This window comes from Calidris pugnax, unplaced genomic scaffold, assembly GCF_001431845.1.
Source record: "Calidris pugnax isolate Ruff unplaced genomic scaffold, ASM143184v1 scaffold103, whole genome shotgun sequence".
Lineage (NCBI taxonomy): Eukaryota > Metazoa > Chordata > Aves > Charadriiformes > Scolopacidae > Calidris > Calidris pugnax.
Genome location: NW_015090990.1, coordinates 20812633 through 20833130, shown reverse-complemented (window position 1 = coordinate 20833130; position 20498 = coordinate 20812633). Strand labels below are relative to the sequence as shown.

At 36.5% G+C, this 20498-nt stretch overlaps 1 protein-coding gene across 7 annotated transcripts in view; it reads left to right on the top strand.

Moving 5' to 3' along the window:
* GULP1 (GULP, engulfment adaptor PTB domain containing 1) overlaps positions 1 to 20498 on the top strand; it is a 156208-nt gene that overhangs the window by 69169 nt on the left and 66541 nt on the right. For all 7 annotated transcript variants that reach the window (XM_014954597.1, XM_014954598.1, XM_014954591.1 and 4 more), the window contains 2 exons: positions 4534 to 4620; positions 17774 to 17835. In XM_014954597.1, the coding sequence (XP_014810083.1) occupies positions 4593 to 4620; positions 17774 to 17835 (90 nt within the window). In that variant the 5' untranslated portion in view covers positions 4534 to 4592. The remainder of the gene's footprint in view (positions 1 to 4533; positions 4621 to 17773; positions 17836 to 20498) is intronic.

Sequence of the window (20498 nt, the reverse complement as noted above, 5' to 3'; positions counted from 1 at the left end):
TGCTTTTGAAAATGCAGAGATTAATAAAACTTTAAAAGTAAAGCTTTCCGTTGACTGAATGTTCTCCTTTATATTCCATTCGTGTTTCTGTGCAATTATGAAGCCCAAGTGTAGGCTGAGGACTTCAGCTGACAGATGCTGTTCAGTTTTGGGGAGGCCCATAGAGCTATGCTGTTTTGGAGGATCTTGAAGGGATATTTTTCCAGCAAGTTTTTATAGCACTGAATTCTATTTAAATGCTGATGTGGTTTATAGTCTATAGACTATGCTATTTTCACTTATAAACATAAAGGACAGACATATTTTCACAACATGAATAGAACTGCTTACTTCCGAAATATTAAGAAAGGCTGTATATGAGTGCAGGTTTGGGTTGCACTGAATTTGGTTTATTGACATGTCAACATCTTTTTCTTATCATTTTACTGTTTCAGAGGAGAAAGAGTTGTGGCAAGTTTGCATTTCAGTTAATTGTCATACAAAAAGAAGGGGAATACATCATGATATGATATTTGTTTTTGTGTATCACTTAATGTACTTTTTTATTATCATCATTTTTTTCCTTCATTATGTCACATGTCATATCAGGACAATATTTTGGTGGTGTTCTGGTCTAACTCAGAAAAAGAGTTTGAAAGCTGTTACCATATTCCAAACTTTCTCATCTTACCTTCAGATGTAACTTTATACACCGAAGTTTCATTGCAAGTCAATGAATCACACATTCCTGTGTGCTGCAGCCCTTTTGAAAACAAGGTTTAAGAAATTTTGTGCTTCATTCTTTAAGAAATGTTATCCAGTATGCTTGAAAGGCTGGGGTCTGAGAGGGGAAAGTCTGAATCCTCAGGTATTCTGAAGCTAAATTTGGCTTTGTGTGGAAACTCTGTGCGTGCGTTTGAGAGGGAAGGAACAGATTGGACGAATTTATATATATTTTTTTAAATTTTATTGCTTTTTGTAAAACTGAGTGGATGGCTGCAAGTTAGGGGTTTTAGGGAGATTTTGTTGGAAGAGTTATTTGTGGAATGAAAAAGAGATACACAGGAGAAAGAAAATAAAAAGAAAGAGCTCAGCCCAGGTAATTGTGATAGCCTGGGCCATTCAAAGGGACTGGCTGGGAGTGGGAGGGGGGTGGTGAGGGGGCGTAGGGAGGAAGCTCAGATAAATCCTGAGGAATACCCAGTTTTTAAGAGGAAGTAAGAGACAAATGTGGCCAGTTATCCTGGTGATTTGTTTCATCCCCTTCCTAAGTACCCTCTCTCTTGACTTGTCTGAGACAGTTCTAAATTTAGAAAACATCAAAACACAACATTTCTGAAGGAACCCGCAGGCATTTAAAGATGTCTGGGTGGAAGCTTCGGTGTTGTTTCAGCAGCCAGGGAGGACTGCGGTTGCTTATGCTGGAAGCTGGAAAGCTGCCACTCTGCTTCCTTTGTTTGGCTTCCTTTGCTGCATAAAGCAGAGAAGACAGCAACCAACGTTATTGTTAGTGTTAGAAAGCAATTACAGAGGTGACAGCTTCAGCTTCAAATCTTACCACCCTTGCACTCACCAATCCAAATGCCTGCAAACACTGCAGTCACCAAATCCATTAGTTTCATTGCACCCCTTGCCATTTTGCAGTTTCCTCCTTACTGTGAGAAGCACCTCGCCATGAAGGAAGGGGTTAATGACAGTGAAGACAAAGGGAAAGGAGATGGTGTTTGCTTTGCCCTGTTACTGTTTGAAGTTTGATACAGCAGCTTAAATATTCAACTTTCCATGCCACAGGACCATGCTCAGACTGAGAATGTTGTGTCTCCCCCTGCCCAGAATGTTTGGCTCTTATTTATATTCTTATTATTGTTGTTAGTTTAATAAAATAACTTTCTAAGCCTTTTCTCTTTCTTTTCTTTCTCTTTCTTTTTTTCTCTCTCTTTTCTCTCTGCCCCAAATGAAGTAACCTGATATAACCCAAAATTTCCCTAGTTTATATACAAGTCAGAACTCTTCATATTTTGTCAGTTAACCACTTTGTATTTCCTAGTAGCGTTTGGTTTCTGGACAAAGCTAAAGAGAACTCCTAAGAGTAAGGTGGAGAAACATTCTTTACATAGGTGTGTCTTCCTAAGTGATGAGTAATGAAATGTCTTGGTCTGCGGTCCTATTCCCTGATGCCTCTGATTGTTGCAACTGCTTTACCCTTTCTACACATGTGGTTTCATAGGAAGGACTTCCTCCCTTCTTCACAGCCTCCCGCTCAACCATAATGGGATTTTCAGACTTGCCTTCCTTTAGACTTCATTACAAGCTCTTAACAGACTGGTTTGCAGCTTAATTTCTTCCAGCGGCTTTGTGTATCGAGCATTGTCAGAAACAAAATCATACTCTACCAGAAAATATGTTTAGCATCTGTGATCAGAGGAAAGCTTCTTTGCTCCTAATAGTTTTGTTTTTTTGTCTATTGGAATGTTGTGAGCAAAGATATCATAGGTACATCCAACCATAACTTTCCTTTTCTCCTTATCAAAAGTTTAACAGTGCTGCTAACAACAGTCTGATACCACCCTCTTGTTCCAAACCCAGCTGATGAATTTGAAGTTAGCCTTGTGGTGTTTGGGTTGCTTTATTTAAATAGCAAAATTTTATGGGGCATATAACCATCTGCTTTTTCTGCATCTGAGAGGTTAATGAAGTTCTTCATATTGGAATTTGAGGGAATTTTAAAAGCAGTTGCATGTAGCTAATTGTGTTTCTTTCCCTGTTTAACATTTTCTGTGATAAGTGGAAGTACACTGATTGAGTGTTTTAATACTAGTTGCCTAAACCATTTGTGTATTTTCTTCTACTGATGTTGGAATTGAAATTATGAACACGCTTTTGGCAAAATACTGTCCATTTTTAGGTAAGTAGTCAATAAATTTTGGCTGGTTTTAGTGTAGATGTCTTTAATGGTAACGTATCCTTACATTACCATGAGGAAAAACCACATGCTTCGTTACTGCTAGCTGTGTTTTAAACAAAATACTTGAATGGTGATCTCTAGAAATGTGGCCAGCCAACAGCCTCATGATGTGCGTGCAGAGGCTCTATTTAGGAGATCCTCTACTCAGTAAGCCATCTCAAATATGTTACTTGGTAGTTTCTTGGATGAGGATAGAAGTACACAATTTAAAAAAAAAAAGGTTTCTGAAAGGGTTCTGAAAAAGGACATATTATGATCCCATGGTGGAGGAGAACTGAAGTGATTGGTCTAGTGCTGTGCGGGACAAGTGCCAAAAGTATGTAAGAGGAGAAAGCATACTCTTTTTTAACTCAAAACTGCTTTCTTCACTGATTGTAATAGTTCATGAAGAGGATGAACATCCTGAACAAAGTTCTGCCATTGCGTGGATAACCTAAGCGTATGTAATAGGCTCCCTGTGTTCCCCCTGAAAGTAAACCTCTAAGCTAAATATGCTTGTCAGTTGCTTGAAAAGTTGAAATTCTAATGTTCTTAACTGCTTGTTACTGCATTTAAACTGAACTGATTGTCATCATTTACACAGCTGAAAGTCCTGCCTTCTCTGTGAAGAGAAGTACTTGCATGTTGGCAGCTTTTGGTGGAACTCCCTCATGGGTGAGCAGTTACTTAGTGGAATTACCTCAGTAATGCCACTGCCTGTTCCAGGGATGCTGCTGAAATCATTCCTAGGGCTTCAGAGCCCTTGCGGGTCTTTGCTCTCTTCGCTGACCTCGGTATCTGTGGCTTTCTGTATAGCCCTGCTGAGCGTGAAGGCAGCCAGTGGGAATGGCAATGGATGTATGTAAGGCTTCTGCAGTTTTGCTGTTAAGAACTACTGTGTAGTGTGCCAAATGCGTTGTTTCTTGATTTTTATATCAAAATAATTAGATGGATAGTATGTCCTGTTACCTTTGCTTATTTCATTGCGTCTTCCCTTCTGAAATAATAGTATTTTTAAATGAAGAAAATACAGAATTTACTTTACAGTCTGATGTCATTAGAGCAAGGAGGTAGTTGCTCTGATAGAAGTCAATTTTTTCAGTCCTGAATCCCTGGGTTAAGGGGACTCTCTATATTGTGATTTTTATTTTTATTTTTCAGTGACAAGCGCACGTGAAGATGAAAGCATAGCTTGAAACAATCTGACAGCCTAAATGACACAAAACAGAGCAGTGCAAATGTGAACTGAATGTTTTTATAGAGTTCTGTAGTCCACATTCATTTTAAAGCTTTCTTTCCAACCTATTTGTGGGTAGTATTTGTCTTCATGTATATATATAATACCATCTGCTCTGTGTCTCTGAAATCTCAGTGAGAAGACCTCCACGGAAAGCTTCAAAATATCTTTCTATATTACGTACCACTGGGCATTGAAACATAATCTTCTCAATTCTGCAGTTTCTTCCTTGGCAAAGCACAACTCCTTTTTATTTCTCAGAATTATTTCAGAATCCTTAAAATAGTTTGTGTTATCTTTAATATGAAGATAATGAGGTAATTTCATATATAATAATCGACTTTTCTGTTTTCTTATGTGTATTATTCTGCAGGTTTAAGTGGGGAAAAAATCCAAACCAGGAAACATTGTTGACTGGACAGATTTTTCATCATGAATCGTGCTTTTAGCAGGAAGAAAGGTAAGTAATTTAGCTTAAGTTCCATGGGAGACATATGTATCCTGTGTAAATTCTTTAGAATATCAAGAATTATGCAAGGAAGTACTTATGAATAAATGCACCTAGTGAACTAGGTAGAAATGGGCAGCCTACTATAAGATGTACAGAGCAAAGCATTCTCAATTGATACAGAGCTTTCTGGATTGTAAGAGTTTGTGGATTGAAGGGTTTTAGAACTTCCTAAGAGTTAATGACTTCTGTATTTATTACATATATTCATTGAGCTCTTATTCTTGGAGAAGCTATTTTAGAAAACCATATTTAATATACTTGAAATAGCTCATGCAGCAGAATGTCTCATAGCTTTAAGAAGCTATTCTGAATTTGTAGCAATCTGAAATGGTATGCTTTCCAAAAGAACATCAAACCACTAAAAATTCAGAGTTGTGTATTTTGCTCTTCTGGCTTGCTTATTCTCTTTTCATGGTCTGTTTATGATTAAACCTAAGTTTTAGATGGAGCATTAGAGATTCAGCTTTTTTTACTCACATCTTGTTGCAATTTTCCCCGTTTGTTTGTAATGTAGAAAATACTCACTAGGTACAATTTCTTCATTTTTCATGTTTTCTTCTAAAGGTTCTTAAGCGTGATATACACTGAGCCAGAGACCCTGCTTTAATAAGTAGTTGTAAATTCAGTTGAAGTGTAAAAGTTATGTTTATCTAACAAGAACTCTTGCTTTGGTATCGATATCAAAGCTGGAAATAAAAGGAATCTGCCATAAATTAGACCGACATGAAATGATAGCATCACTGCATCCTTTCTTGTCTAGTACATTTATTTGTTATAACCAGAGGAATCGAGATAACATAAGTATTCGAGAATATCAGTAGACATAGCTTGATCGCAAAAGGAAGATGCACTTATTCACAAAGGCTGCAAAACCTGATGAAAGATCATTTGATAACCGGTAGCACAATGGATGCTGAGGAAATAAGCTCAAATCCATAGCCCACGCTCTTCTCAAGCACTGATACATTTTCTTATGTAGATAATTGTAACACCTCTATCTAGATTTGTACCTACCAGCTGCTTGATAGTGACACCAAGCTTCTTCCAAATACTGCGAGAGACCATTTCAATATTCTTTAGCTGTGCTTTTATTTATCACTGCTGGGAAAGAAGCTTGGGGTTTGTCAATTTTGTTTTGTCTAGGCAACCATAGAATACTTTTTTTCCCATTTTTCTAGTGACTTCTGATAACATTTGAAACTCAGCCTGTGGTGTTTCAGAAATAGACCAGTTGTATTTTATGGGATTTTTTCCTCCATGTTTTGAATTCCACCCAGAGCTCAAAAATGCTCTTTTACTAGTTCTCATTGCCCTTGCCAGTGTCTGCATCTTGCCTTTACAACTTCACAATTTGACCATATCCTCAGGTATCTGGGATCATTTGAGGGGTTTAGATTAATTCATTTCTGTTTTCACTACTTCTTCATAAGAAAGTTCTTACTAACCTCACCTAAATTCTTATAATGTCAGTGTATTCAAGGCCATTTGCTGTGTTTGTTCAGTTGGATTTTGTGTGCTGTTCTCTTTACCCCAGCAATAAAATGTATCATAAAAGAAGCTGCAATGAAGTGCAGTTATTGTGGATTCTTAAAAATGATTCAGAACATGAGTAAGTAGAAGGATTAAATACTGTCATCCATTTATTTTACTCATAGTAATGCACACAACATTTTAATTCTCGTATCCTAGGAAAAACACAAATTTCAGTTAAGCAGTTGTCAAGAATAAGTGAAAATTACACATTTTTCATGCCAGTTGAAGTTCAGAAAACCTCGGCTGTATCAGCATTTGTGTTTAATTACTGCATTCAAGAGCAGGTTCAAACAGGTTCAATTGCTGAACTTCCTTTATTGTATTTCCTGATTTTACTCCCAGACCTCGGAGACAGAACAATTTCCACACCTGTGTTTGGTGGGGTTTGGGGTTTTTTTGTGTTTACAAGAACGTGGATATTTTGAGGAGTTCTCTCTAAATCCAAATTAGCCTCCTGGTGGCTGTGCTGGTAGGTTTTGTGCTAATTACAAGTTTATATCAGTCTGTTACCTTGAAGCTACATAAACAAGTCTCAAATATATAGGATTGTGAGGTGCATTTAAGCAGATGTAAGTGGTGCTTTCACAATAGCCAAAGGTTATCTGAACTGTGCAGACTTACAGAATAAGTGTCCTCTAATCCTCATTGACACACTCAGCCTGTACTAGCTTTTCAATACGAAGCATATACAGAACATAGTAGCTATTGCCACAGCTCCTTATCTTCTTGAACCAGGTAAGCTAGTGACTAGAATGGCTCGCTCTGTGCTGTACTTGCTGAAAATCTCAGTGCTTGCTCCATCACCTCATTCAAACAGCAGGACTTTTCTTCTAAGTGCAAGTGCTTAGTGTAAGTTTATTTTTGAGGGCCATGATTTGAGCATGAAACAGCCACTTCCAGTGACAAGGTGTCCTGAGTGCTCTGACGTTAAAAACAGGTGTTACAGTCATTACCTGTCTGATTCGCAGAGATTTCACACAATCCAGAAATTCTAACCAGGATACTTAACATTTGTATTTTAGTTGTATTTGTTTTCTTTTGGCTGATAGTAATTTTAATTGAAGTACTTTAATTAACTGCTTAAATCTCAAATTGATTGTGAATAAAATTGAGCTGTTCATCTTTCATCCTAATAATGACAATGAAAAATATAAGAAAATGTGAAGTTTAAGGAAATTCAGCTTGTTTCAGGAAGTACTTGCATAAGCACTCCTAAGTAAGTGGAATCTTTTTGCAGTACAAGTTGTAATATCTATTCTCATCAGTTAGTCATGAGTTCATATAACAGGGAAACAAACTCTATGAAAATACTGACAAAAAAAGAAAATTTTTCGTTTAAAGCTGGTATCAGCACCTGCTGAAGTTGCATCTTTTAATGTGAAAAAATGTAGTACCTGTTCAAAATACTATAACCTTTCTGTTGACTTCAGTAAAAGTGGTTGGACTACCAATTATGTATGTTCTGGAGAAAATATTATCTTGTAGCAATATTATATGACTGTACAAACTGTACAAAAATATATATTCTATTTTCCATTTGCTGATCTACGAGTGCAGTATACTCTATTGGAATAGATTTTATAGATTATCCTTTTTTTCTAAGGATCTCTTTCTTTCACCCACAAAAACAAATTAAAAAACAGTATTATATATGTTCGTGCTGATTTGTTATTTATATATCCATCAGTATCAGGAGCTGCTTTTATATATGGTCCAGGTTTGGGTCACAGATTCTGAAGAGCCCTCTTAATTTTTCCTTTGATTTTTGCTTTAAAGTCAGGTGTGGTAGCATGTTCACTTTGAAATGTTGCAGGGTGAAAATTCTGTAGTACAGATCTAAGTCTGTTAATCTCAATATATGTTTGCATCTTGATAATTCCAGTCTCTCTTTTAAGTAGTTTAGGGATATTAATGTTATTCTTCTGTAAGCATTCTTTGTAAATGCTTTATTTTCATGTAGACTTTTCTTGTTATTACTGTATTGGTATCTAAATTGAATTACCTGTTTGTCCTTAATTCACATGTGATTATGTGTACAGGTAATGTGTAAACACAAAACAATAACAATGGGGTTTTTGGTTTGGGGTTTTTTTGTCTGTTTTTGTTTTGTTTTGTTTTAGTGAATGGAGGTGCCTCTCCCAAACAAGTTTGGCACATTTTACTGATTCTGTGGCCTTCCATTCAAAGCCATTAGTAAAGAACTGGTGCATAGAATCATAGAATTGTCAAGGTTAGAAGGGACCTTTCAGATCATCAAGTCCAACCATCAACCTATACTGACAAAACCACCACTAAACCATTTCACTAAGCACTGCGTCTACACATCTTTTAAATACCTCCAGGGATGATGATTCCACCACTTCCCTGGGAAGCCTGTTACGATGCTTAATAACCCTTTCAGTGTAAAAATCTTTCCTAATATCTAATCTAAACCTTCCCTGGTGCAACTTGAGGCCATTTTCTTATGTCTTATTGCCTGTGACTTGGAAGAAGAGACCAACCTCTGCCTCTCTACACCCTCCTTTCAGGTAGTTGTAGAGAGCGATAAGCTCTCCCCTCAGCCTCCTCTTCTCCAGGCTAAACAATCACAGCTCCCTCAGTTGCTACACTTGTTCTCTAGACCCCTCACCAGCCTGGTTGCCCTTCTCTGGACCCGCTCCAGCAGCTCAATGTCTTTCTTTTAGTGAGGTGCCCAAGACTGGACACAGTACTCAAGGTGGGGCCTCACCAGTGCCCAGTACAGGGGGACAATCACTTCCCTAGTCCTACTCACCACGCTGTTCCTGATACAGGCCAAGATGCTGTTGACCTTCTTGGCCACCTGAGCGCGCTGCTGGTTCATATTCAGCTGGCTGTTGACCAACACCGACAGGTCTTTTTCTGCTGAGAAGCTCTCCAGCCACTCTTCCCCAAATTTGTAACGCTGCAGGGGGTTGTTGTGATCCAAGTGCGTGACCCGGCACTTGGCCTTGTTGAACCTCATATCGTTGGTCTCAGCCCATCAATCCAGCCTGTCCAGAGCCCTCTATGTCACCTTCCTACCCTCAAGCAGATCAACACTCCCACCTAACTTGGTGTAGTCTTCAAACTTACTGAGGGTGCACTCGCTCCCCTCCTCCAGATCATTGATAAAGACCAGCCCCAATACTGAGCCACTCATGACTTGGCTGTCAACTAAATGTGGAATGACTGTAATCCAAACCTTATGTGAGAAAAAGTGTGAGACTTTTTGAGTGTCTCAAAATAGTGCTAAAAATGTAGGTACATGTGTCTACTTTGGGCTAAAAGTAGTAGTGAATTATAAAATGTTAAATACAGCGGACTTCAGTGAGGTTGTGGAGGATGTAAGTCATAGTTGCTTTTAGATCATTCTTTATTACACCCCAATGGTCCTTCCTCATCCCAGAATAAATGTCAGCCTTACTTTACATATGGCACAAAGTTCAATGCCAAAGCTGCTGTTGCATGCAGGAATCTGAATTTTCTAATTTTTTCCCATATAATAGCAGTTCATAAGGTCGGTGACTGGTGCCACATTATCAGCTCATGAGATGTAGATGGTATTCGTAATGCTAAATGGAATATATTAAAATAATGGCCTGTCATAAATCATAAGTCAGCAATAACATTTATGTGCAGTAGCTTTTTGAGTCCCATTTATGGAAGTGTAGACAGATACATTTAATGGGCAGAGTCTGACATACAGAAAAATGCAATCAAAGGTTATAGAATGCTGTTTTATGTGAATTGACTGGCTACAATATGATCTTTATTTTCATTGTAAACTTACGCTGCATTCCAGAGATGACAAATGTTATATTTTATTTTTCATTTTCTGAGTAGACAACAGGTGAAGCCCCAAAAGGTTGAAGGGGATAAGTATAGGCCTAAAGCAAATACTTTAATTCTGTTGGAGAGTATAATTCACATCAGTGATATAAACAAATGGGTTATTGTGTGCTGGACTCCCACGCTAACAGTAATACTAAAAAGCATACAGAAGAGTAGATACTCATACAGTTTAAAGGTGTGAAAGTAGTCATAATCTTCCTCATCAAGATGTTCAGATATTCTTGTGACTGCAATTTGTCCTTTCATAAAAGCACTCATCACCTTCCAGGAAAAAAACAAAACTAGGTCTAAATCTCTTCCTCTGTTCCCCCCCCAGAAAACTGCTTGATGTTTTTAGGATTTTTTAAAATAAAAATTTTTTCAAGAGCAAAGTTTAGGAGGGAAAAATGGGTGCTTTTTTTTGTATACCAAATATTTCTGTATTCTGTTAATCTCACTTGACACAATAATTGGTTATTGTAATACTATTGTAATACCTCCACAAAGAGGTTTTGTGTGTTCCAAATACTGCTCCTTGAGTTTTGAAATATGGGGTCATGTGGAAAACCAATATTCAGTGACCAAGTCTCTTTTTCGGTTTGGCAACTGATTTTTTTTTTTTTTTTTTTCCTCTGTTCCCCCCCCAGAAAACTGCTTGATGTTTTTAGGATTTTTTAAAATAAAAATTTTTTCAAGAGCAAAGTTTAGGAGGGAAAAATGGGTGCTTTTTTTTGTATACCAAATATTTCTGTATTCTGTTAATCTCACTTGACACAATAATTGGTTATTGTAATACTATTGTAATACCTCCACAAAGAGGTTTTGTGTGTTCCAAATACTGCTCCTTGAGTTTTGAAATATGGGGTCATGTGGAAAACCAATATTCAGTGACCAAGTCTCTTTTTCGGTTTGGGCAACTTTTTTTTTTTTTTTTTTTTTAAGTATAATTTGTATTATTATATTGTTTTCATTAGACTATGGTGGTACCCTTTCAAGTACACCATCAAGGAGAGTAGAAGGGTTACTACCTTAATTTGCCAAGGACCAAATAATCTTCTGTTGGTGGGACAAGGAAGTGGCTAGTCCTGCAGCATGTGCATGTTTGTATGCAACTGGGTATTTATTTATATTCTGAAAGTAGAAGGAACAGATCTAATTGTTTAGGAAAGAAATTACTACAGTATGTCTTGGGAGGATTTTATAGCTACAAGTGAGGATTATGCTTGCGAAAGTTTCTCTATAGGAGTCATGTTGAGTAGGCACAGACAAGCCTAAGTTTTCCTTTTTTTTTTTTTCTGTTGAGAATAGGAATATAATTTCCTGTTGGCTATTTTATCTGCATTATCTTAAGAAAGGTATTGCAGAAATCATCTTATCTATCACCTGCTTTAAAAATTATTCTAAGCAAGCTCACAATGATATTTACCACAATAACTATTTGTTGCTTCTGCAAAACCGAAGGAGCTCCTTTTAAGAACATACGCATACTGCTTAGCCATAAAGCACTAAATACTGACTTTAGAATGGGAACAGCATTGAAGGAGTCTTAAGCTTTTTGGTTTCTACCCTATTAAAATTTATACACCCTAATTTACAGAATGTTTAATGATTCGCACAGTGAATATCTTTTGAGATCTACAAGCTTATAAATTCTTGATTTAAGTTGTTACTGGTGTACGATGTAGAGTTCTTGTCCAAGTGACTATTGCAAGTAACTTCCCCAAGCTACATACAACCTAAATGCTTCATGAGTTTCATAGCTACACTGCTAGCTAACTGGATGAATGTCTGCTTAAAGACAAGACATGTATTATTCTATGTGAAATAAATGTGGATGTGTACCAACCGTACCTTGATAGGAATCACAATGACTACTTCATTTTATAGGACGTTGTCTTTTAGAGCTGTTGGAAAATTGCAAAGAACATCCAAAATATGTCACTCAAGAAAATACTATTTTGTGAAATTGAATCCTTTAGGTACATAAAATGATGTACCTTAGGTACATAAGCAAGAGGGAGCTGTAGATATGCATGTTGTAGTTGTTCTGATTCGTTGCTGCCACTCTCCTTTCTTCCCTTTCCAGTTTGTTGGCATTTTAAAAATAAGTTCCTATTCAACTTTTCAATAGAAAATGTATTATTTTAATTTTCCTGAATTAGAAAAATTAAAGTCCTGTTTTAATTGTATTGAGATTCCAGTTTCTGTTACTTTTCCTTTGTTTGACACACATAATGTTCTTACTTTAAAAGTTTGAAATTCTTCAAAAACTTTCCTTTTTAACAATATTTGACAAACTTGATTGACACTTTCCAAAATTTTTTTAGTTATACTGGAATAATTGACTGAACTCTGACTCCAAAAGTGAAAGGTGGAGTTGGATGTTTGATCTATACATATACATGTCTTAGTGAAAATTTGTTGAAAATGTAGTCACTTAAAATTAATTATGGTACACAAGTAACCCCTTTTTCAACTTCAGCTAGAAGCTTTTATAAAAGACACGGTGTAGCTCTTCTGGTGGCACAAAGACCTAAGTAGTATAGGCTTAGAATGCTTTTCTTGTTTTCCCCTTTAATTTAGGAAGTTGAACTTGGTAAACGTTCTTAACATCAACAAATTAGAAGTGCAGAAACAAAGATATGCTAATCACTAGTTAATTGCACTGATATATTACTTTGATCCTATTTTCCTTTCTAGTCAAAACCTACATACTAGCATCTGTATCTTAAAATATAGTATAAAATGTATAGGTTATGCAGTGAATGTTACTATTTGAGGAAATGAACACACTAGACTTTTTTCTTTTTTCATTTTGTAGCTGTGCCAACCCAGCATTCTATATCATTTTGCTATTTTAGTAATCAGCTGTTTAAAACCATTCATGAAGTCCTAGATGTTATGAGAGGAGGACAGAGAGGCTAAGCATTCTGCAAAGCTTACTCTGTTCTAGGGAGATACAGTTTCGTTGTCTTGGCAAAAAATAAATAAGTCTCCAAAGAACATTTGATGTTTGCCAAAAAAAAAAAAAGGAAAAGGAACAACAAAAGTGATTATTTTTTAATTCTGTATATTGGTGGGCATTTGCCTATACGTGGTATGGGCAGAATCTGACTCATAATTTCAGTTGCTTAATCATGGTAACCTAGTAGTAACTTCCATAAATTAGTGCTATTAGACACGCAGATTGTACTCAGTCATTCCTCTAGAAGGTGATTGCAATAAATACTGTAGCTTAATTATAGAAGAATATGGGTAGATTTATGTTTGTTAATAATACTTAGATATTGCATTAAGATGAAAGCTCTGGTAACAAGCATTAAGTCTCATGGCTCAGCCATTCATTGCCTGCAGTAGTCGAGAAGACAGATTCTACCTCATTGTCTGACTAGCATAACTGAGGTTTGTGAGAACCTGCCTGCTTCTGTTGCAGTGGAGGACAAAGGAAACGATTTAACAGAGTGACTTCACATATGTCCCATTGTGAAGGTTTTCTTTCTTTATACAAAAATAGGGAACCTAGGAAAAATTATAGATACCTGTATAGAAACACTGAAGCAAATAATTTATTTGTTCACTGAAGCGTTAATACCTAGATAAAGCCCTGACCTTGTGGGATGCACTCTTCTTCTTAAGGAGACTTTTATTAGGCTCATTGTCTTAGAACATCTTTCTTTTCATAGCTCATTTTGTAAAACAGGAAAAAAGACAGTTCAAAGATTTCTTCTTTTCTTTTAGCATGGAAATCATCCATTGACGTCCAAGAGATTTTAATTCAATAAAGAATAAAGGCATTTAGATTTTACCTTCTAGAAATTATTGTATTTTCACTATGACACTAAAAAAAAAAAGTAAGTTAAAACCAGTGTCTCTCTCTGTTCATCATATTAAATGGAGTGGCCACTAGGTCTTGTATGCTTTGATAAACACTTTGGAACATAGTTAAGTAGAGCCACTTTTAGCATGCATGAATTAGTGATGAGAGCGGGGCTTAGGGAAGCAGAACTTGCACTGTTGAGCATTGTTTTGCCGTTTAGAAAATAGTTCATCAGTGCCTCTCTACTAAATCCATTCTACAATATCTGTGGGCAGTAATGTGTGGAGAAATTAATCTCAAAGGGAGAACAATTTCTTGGCACAGTTACTGCTTTCCTTTTTGGTAGATAAATGGTCAGCTGTGCTGTTATCTAACCTAGTGTCATCCTCCACTAAGTGCAGCACACTTATTCTGGATATTTTATGAAGTCCCTGAGTCTATTCACTTCAGTGTGTGATTTGTCAGCACGTTTCTCCTTCCCTGCTCTCCCAACACCACTGAGGCCTCTGAAATGGCTCACACCAGTGCTCCCAGATTGTGTGATGACCAAGTATTTGATATGAAATGCAAATTGCAGAGGGATCTTTCCTTTATAATGGAAGGGGGCTGGTATGGTTCAAGGGAGACTAAAAGGAAGTGAAGTCTCAGTCCTGAGTGCAGTTAATCCTCTGACCATGGAAGTGCCCAGCCCCCTGCCTCCATCCTTGCAGTTCTCTCAGTCAAACCCCAGGTCTTCCAGACGTTAATTTTATGCAGTTTTCCCACTGCCCTTAGCAGAGCTGTGTAAGCTAGCAGGGAGCAAAACCTGAGAAGCTCTCACCCAAGTCAAATTCTCTTAAAAACTCGCTGGGAAGCTGTGCTACTGCTACAGAGACTGTCTAAAAGCCTGTGCTGCACAGTTAACATGCTGTGCACGTGAGGAGGTGTTGTGTAGAGGCTACAGGATTACTCTCTTTAAGCAGGGCTGTGGCTTGCCCTGCGCCCTTGAATTCTGAACAGTGATCCTTTTTCCCATCTTTTCTCCCATGAAGCTCAAGTACGTTCGGCAAAGCCACCACATATTTAGGCTTTTACCTCTTAGAATCTCTAATACTTCATTCAAGCTAAACTCTACTTAGGTTTTAGTGGACTCTGGGTGGCTCAAACTCATAATTCTCAAAAAATAACCGAGCACTTATTTAAACTTTAATGTAAATGCTAAGGCAGCCTAGATTAAGAGCTCATACAAGATCAAAAATAACTGTAGTTTTCACCCAGTGTGGTAGTGCGAGTGTCTTTTCACTTGCTACTGCTGCTATATTAGATGCATGCAGTTGTCAGTTTTGGTTTTATCTAGGCTTTTGGTCCTTTCTTTAGGACTTACTGTTTTATTTATCTATAAAGTGTCTAGAACTCTTGCTGCTATATAGCTAATAAAATAATAATATGAACCGTGATTTTTCATTGTAGGGTTTTATATTTTGTTACTTCAAAATGAATAATTAAGTACTAAGCTGTGAAAACCCATTTAAAATTAATTCCAAAAGTGAGGGATCATGCAAACCACAAGCCACATCTACATTATCTATTTAAATGAATACCTGGTTTATAGGTTTTCTTTTTTCATACTTTTCTGGATGCAAAATGTCTGAAATTTGGTATTTCTCAACTGCTGTGACATCAAACTAACTCTAAAGCAATTTTACAGGCTTTAGAAGCTACAAGAAGTCACTTGTGTTAGTACAATGGAGGACTGGTTTTGAGGTTTGACATTTTATTTTTGCCGGATTTTCCCTTTTGAATTTATAAATATGACAGTATCCTTGCTGAAGCTAGTAAACAGTTGTTGTGTAAGAAGTAGGTAAATAAAATATTGACATTAGCAATGTGAATGAACATTTTGGAGTTGAAATTTGCACTGTATGGATCTTGACTGTGCTGCAGTAAGTACGATGGGACAGAGAGCAGTCCTGCCTTACATGCCAGCTTCCTCTGTGTCTGGGACTTGCTGTCAAGCCCAGTTACCGGTCTGGCCTTCAGCAGTGCACTGACTTGAAATACAATGCTTACGGTTAATGCAGGACCTGTTGTGACAGCAGAAAGGGTAGTGGTTTTAAACTTAAAAAAAGATATATTTGGACCACCTATAAGGAAGAATTTTTTTAAAATAAGAGTGATGAAACACTGGAACAGCGTTGCCCAGAGAGGTGATAGATGTGTCATCCGTGGAAACATTCAAGCTCAGGTTGGACAGGGCTCTGAGCAACTTGATCTAGTTGAAGATGTCCCCCCTCATTGTAGGGGGTTGGACTGGATGACCTTTAAAGATCCCTTCCATCCCTAACTACTTTATGATTGTATGATTCTCTTAGGCTTTATTCTAACATTCTAATTCACAGCTTTTGATATTGTACTCAAAATAGAGATCAGGTTTCAGGTCTTAAAATATTCTGGGAAATGAGCGCGGTTCTTTGTTGCGGTATTCTGATCACAAGCCACAATTGAAAGGAAGAGCCACTTCAGTGCATAATCGTACTCCTGGGTGCCGCTGAATGGACAAATCATGCTTCCTTAATTAAGAAGTGATAATATCATTCTTCAGTAATCGAGCTGAATGTTACTGTCATCTAGAATAAAATTTGCTTAATAAAAAAAAATTTCCTCTAGCTTTGCAGGTTTGATCCTCTTACTGTGGTGACCATGGTGAATATCTTGTTTAACAGTTTTCTTGTTGATGGATGTTCAAAAATAGTTACTGGTTTAGCGTCAGTAAATGTCACAGCTTTTGCTCTTGAACAGTTTGAAGTGAACAGGATTTTATTGTTCTTACATGTAAGTAACAAAAAATTAATAATTGCTATAACTGCAGCTCCCATTAAAGGCAAAGGGAATTGTCTGTGAATATCCAAGGATAGAATTTTGCTTTAAGCTATTACTCTGTTACTTAATTCAATAAAGTTCCAGATTTGTGACTTTAATTCATGCTAATTAAAACAGGAGGATATTTATGTTAGAAAATACTACTAAATATTGAATATGTGGAGTATAAAATACTGCTCAGTGTTACAGAATCTCTCATGGTTGGTAATACAAATTTTGAAACCTTTTTTGGTTTTTTAATGATTTCAAATGAGAAAACTTTTTAAAATAGTTTCTTAACTTCTAATAAAAAGGATTTTTTACTAATGTTTGGAATTCCACCTTCAACTATGTAGAGCATTCTAAATAGCTGTTAAAAAGACGGAGGGAAGATGTATTTCACAAATATTGAACTCTTCATGTCACCATACGAAGCGTGCAGTGGGAAAAGTAAGACAGTAGTGTAGTCTTGTGATGTGAAAATCATTGAAGGAATGTATGCAAATTCGTTTAGGATATGTAAGGAAAGATTAAAGACGATCTAAACTTCTGAATCAGTTACCACCATGTCATTTTCTTCTCTTTTCTTGTAGAAGGATTTGGGCTTTTTTCTATCAGTTATCACTCTGATAATTTTTCCAAAATAATTTCCTTTATCCCTTTTGATGTCTTTGGATAATTCATCTAAAGAAGCACATAATGAATAAAAAAAAGCCGTAAATAGAAGCGCAACATGCGTTCAACAACAGCAGGATGCAGAAAATAATGAACTGAGGCAGAAATACCAAATAACCTTGGACCAATAAATGTATTTTGGGGGAGGAGTTGGAGTTGGAATTCCTACAGCAAATCAAGTTGGTTAAAATGAGAATTGTGCCCAAGAGAAGTAACCAGGTTCTTTCATTTAAATCTTTGAGAAATTGTGAGTTAGGCTGCATTTCCCACCAACTCCGATAACTACTTCAGACAGATATTTATCTAGTTAAAAGGAGGGTCATTGAAGTTTTCCAGGTAGATACTATAATAGTTAAATTAACAATTGAATAACCAATTCAGTGCTTCTTTTATTTTGCTTTTCTGTAGACAAAACATGGATGCACACTCCTGAAGCCTTATCAAAGCATTATATTCCCTATAATGCAAAGGTAAGAAAATATGATTATTTTGTCCTCTTACCTTTAGAACACAGCACGTTCTATCTTGCTTTTCTTTCAAGAACTGCAGAGACATGAATTAGGCAGAAAAAATAGTGAAGAAAAACTTAGTAAAAGTCTGTTTTGCAGATGAAAAATTTCTGTTTCTTAAATAATGGTCAATTGATTCTTGTTCTGAATTATTTGATGGGTTTCTACAAAGTAAACCAGTTATCCTCTTCTGCTTGATGCTCACTGTTTCTTTTTAATGGATGCTAAATGGACGGAAATTTTGAGTGCAAAGGAATTTAACATCAAGCTGCATGTCTATGGTGCTGTAAAAATTAAAATTAATAGCACAAACTTCTTTTGAACAATAGCAAAGACAATGAATAATGATCCTATCTGCTAGATATAGTGAAATGTCAAATACTCTGAAAATATGGTAGAATAATAATGGAATTTTTGCACAGTAAAAACAGAAGCCTTCTCATGCTTTCTTCTCCCAGTTACAACGTAGTTCTACAGTAGTATTTTGATTAATCAAATTACATCTGTTCTTAGGAAAATTCATCTTCCCAGAATAACGATTCGAAAATGGTTTGCTAAAAGGAGAAGAGAATACGCAGTAATCAGGATAATTCAGAATAAACTCAGTAATCAGCTATTACTTGACTAAATTGGGAGGGTAATTCAAGAAGATTCCACAGTGGTCTGTTCTGGATGAAGTTCTTGTGTGATTGGTGTTTTTTAATATAAAAATAAAAATTATTTTATAGGCTGGGACTCGCATTCCTATATTGATATTCCTTGCTGTTGTGTTTGCAAATTTCTTTTGCTTAGTATTGCCACACAGTGCACAAGTCCTTGTGGTGGAAATTTCAGTCTCGTTCTGCTGGTTGCCAGGTGAACATAGGGATTTTTTTGTGTGTTCTCCAACTGAATTTTTGAGCAAAGGTTGTATTACCATTTAACTGTATAGTCTTGCCAGACACCTTGGCTTTTATATTACAGTTTTTGAGGGAGGAATACTTGCTGGGGTGAATAGGTGCCAGTACATCTATGCAGAAAAAAAATTAGAGTATGGAAAACAGTGACAGGATGGTGATAACTGTAGAAACAACGGCATCAACAGCTTCTGGAGTAGAAAAAAAGGGATGGGGAATTCTTATCCGAAGGAAGTGTGTTTTCAGCCTTGTTAGAGAGACTCTTGGTCCAAAAAATTCTTTCCTTTTATTTAGGCTAATATATGCCCAAGTGTCATCTCCAGTTCTGCTCTTGTTTAATGTGGGTTCTGACCTTACGGGGCCTGCTTGACCTCTGTGCTTTTGGCCTCTGAAGTCTGTCAGAATACTTGCAGGCAAGCTGCAATGCTTTTCGTTTTTTTTCTTTTTTTTTAAAAAAAAAGTTCACCCATTTTTTTCATTTGTATCACAGTAGAAAATTATACTTTAGAAGTGTCGAAGTGTCCGTTATTTGATTCATTATTCCAAAGCAAGCGAAAAATTGCTCTGCTCTGTAACTGGAGTGGGGGATTTCAACATTGTGGTTTTTTATTGAGACCTGGCATAAATTCGCATAGCTTTTATGAGGTTAGCAGGCATATGCAAACATAACAACATTATTAAATCTAGATTATGTTTCCACCTCAATTATCAAGTACCATTTTCATTAAGTTTTCCAATATTTTTCTTTTTAAGAGGAAAGCATGTATCTGTTAGTACCTCATTTGGATTTTGTAAGGTTTTGATCTTTAACTAAAATACCCCATTGATTTCATATCTTGTAACTATATTGTGAAATAATGATTAAAAACTCAGTAAGCGTTCATAAAGCAAGTATTGGAAAAGACTCATTGATTTTTTGTTTTCCAAGTGTTCATATTGTTCCACTCCGATTCTATAACATTCTATTCATATAACTTTTATAGTTGTTGGGAGGAAAAGTTAACTATGCGAGTGAAGAATTATGTGTTCAGATAATCAAATCAATTTGATGGAGATCAGTACCAGAGATGTTCTTTTTCCATGGGCAAGTGAGCTGTATTCTGCTATGTAGTTTTTTCAGTGCAAATTACCATGTATGAAAAATAGTGTTTCCTCTTCTTTATAAGATACAAAAATTGTTTCTCTGACACTAATCTTCTGAGATGATCAGAAAAAAGAGAGCTTACTAAGAACAACGGGAAAGGATGGGGTTTTGTTTGTTTACTTGTTTCCTAAAATATCTTCAAGAATTACAGAAACTTCTTGGTAAAATGCAGTTCATGAGTTGACTGTTATGTTACTAAAAAAAAAAAATCCTAGCACAGTTAACTGGAAATTAACCCTGCAATATAGACCACTTGCTTTTTTCCTACAAATTGGACTTTTTAGTAGAGAATTAATAACGTCTTGTATCTCTTAGGACGTACACCCTCAGGATGATTTATGGCAATAATCCTCTTTGCAAGAAAATACAAGCAGAGTTGTTTCTTCTGGAAGTAAAATCCAGGGGCCACCAGTGTCATAAGGATGCCCTTAAATATAAAAGCTTCTTGACTCTTTCTCTTATTTACAGCATACCCAGTCCTCATGGTACTTGCTATTTTGTAGTTTGCTGAGTTTTGACATGGTTTGGTGTATGGTGTTAGCTGATGGGGATTTGGGTTTTTTGGTTCGGTGGTGTTTCTTTCA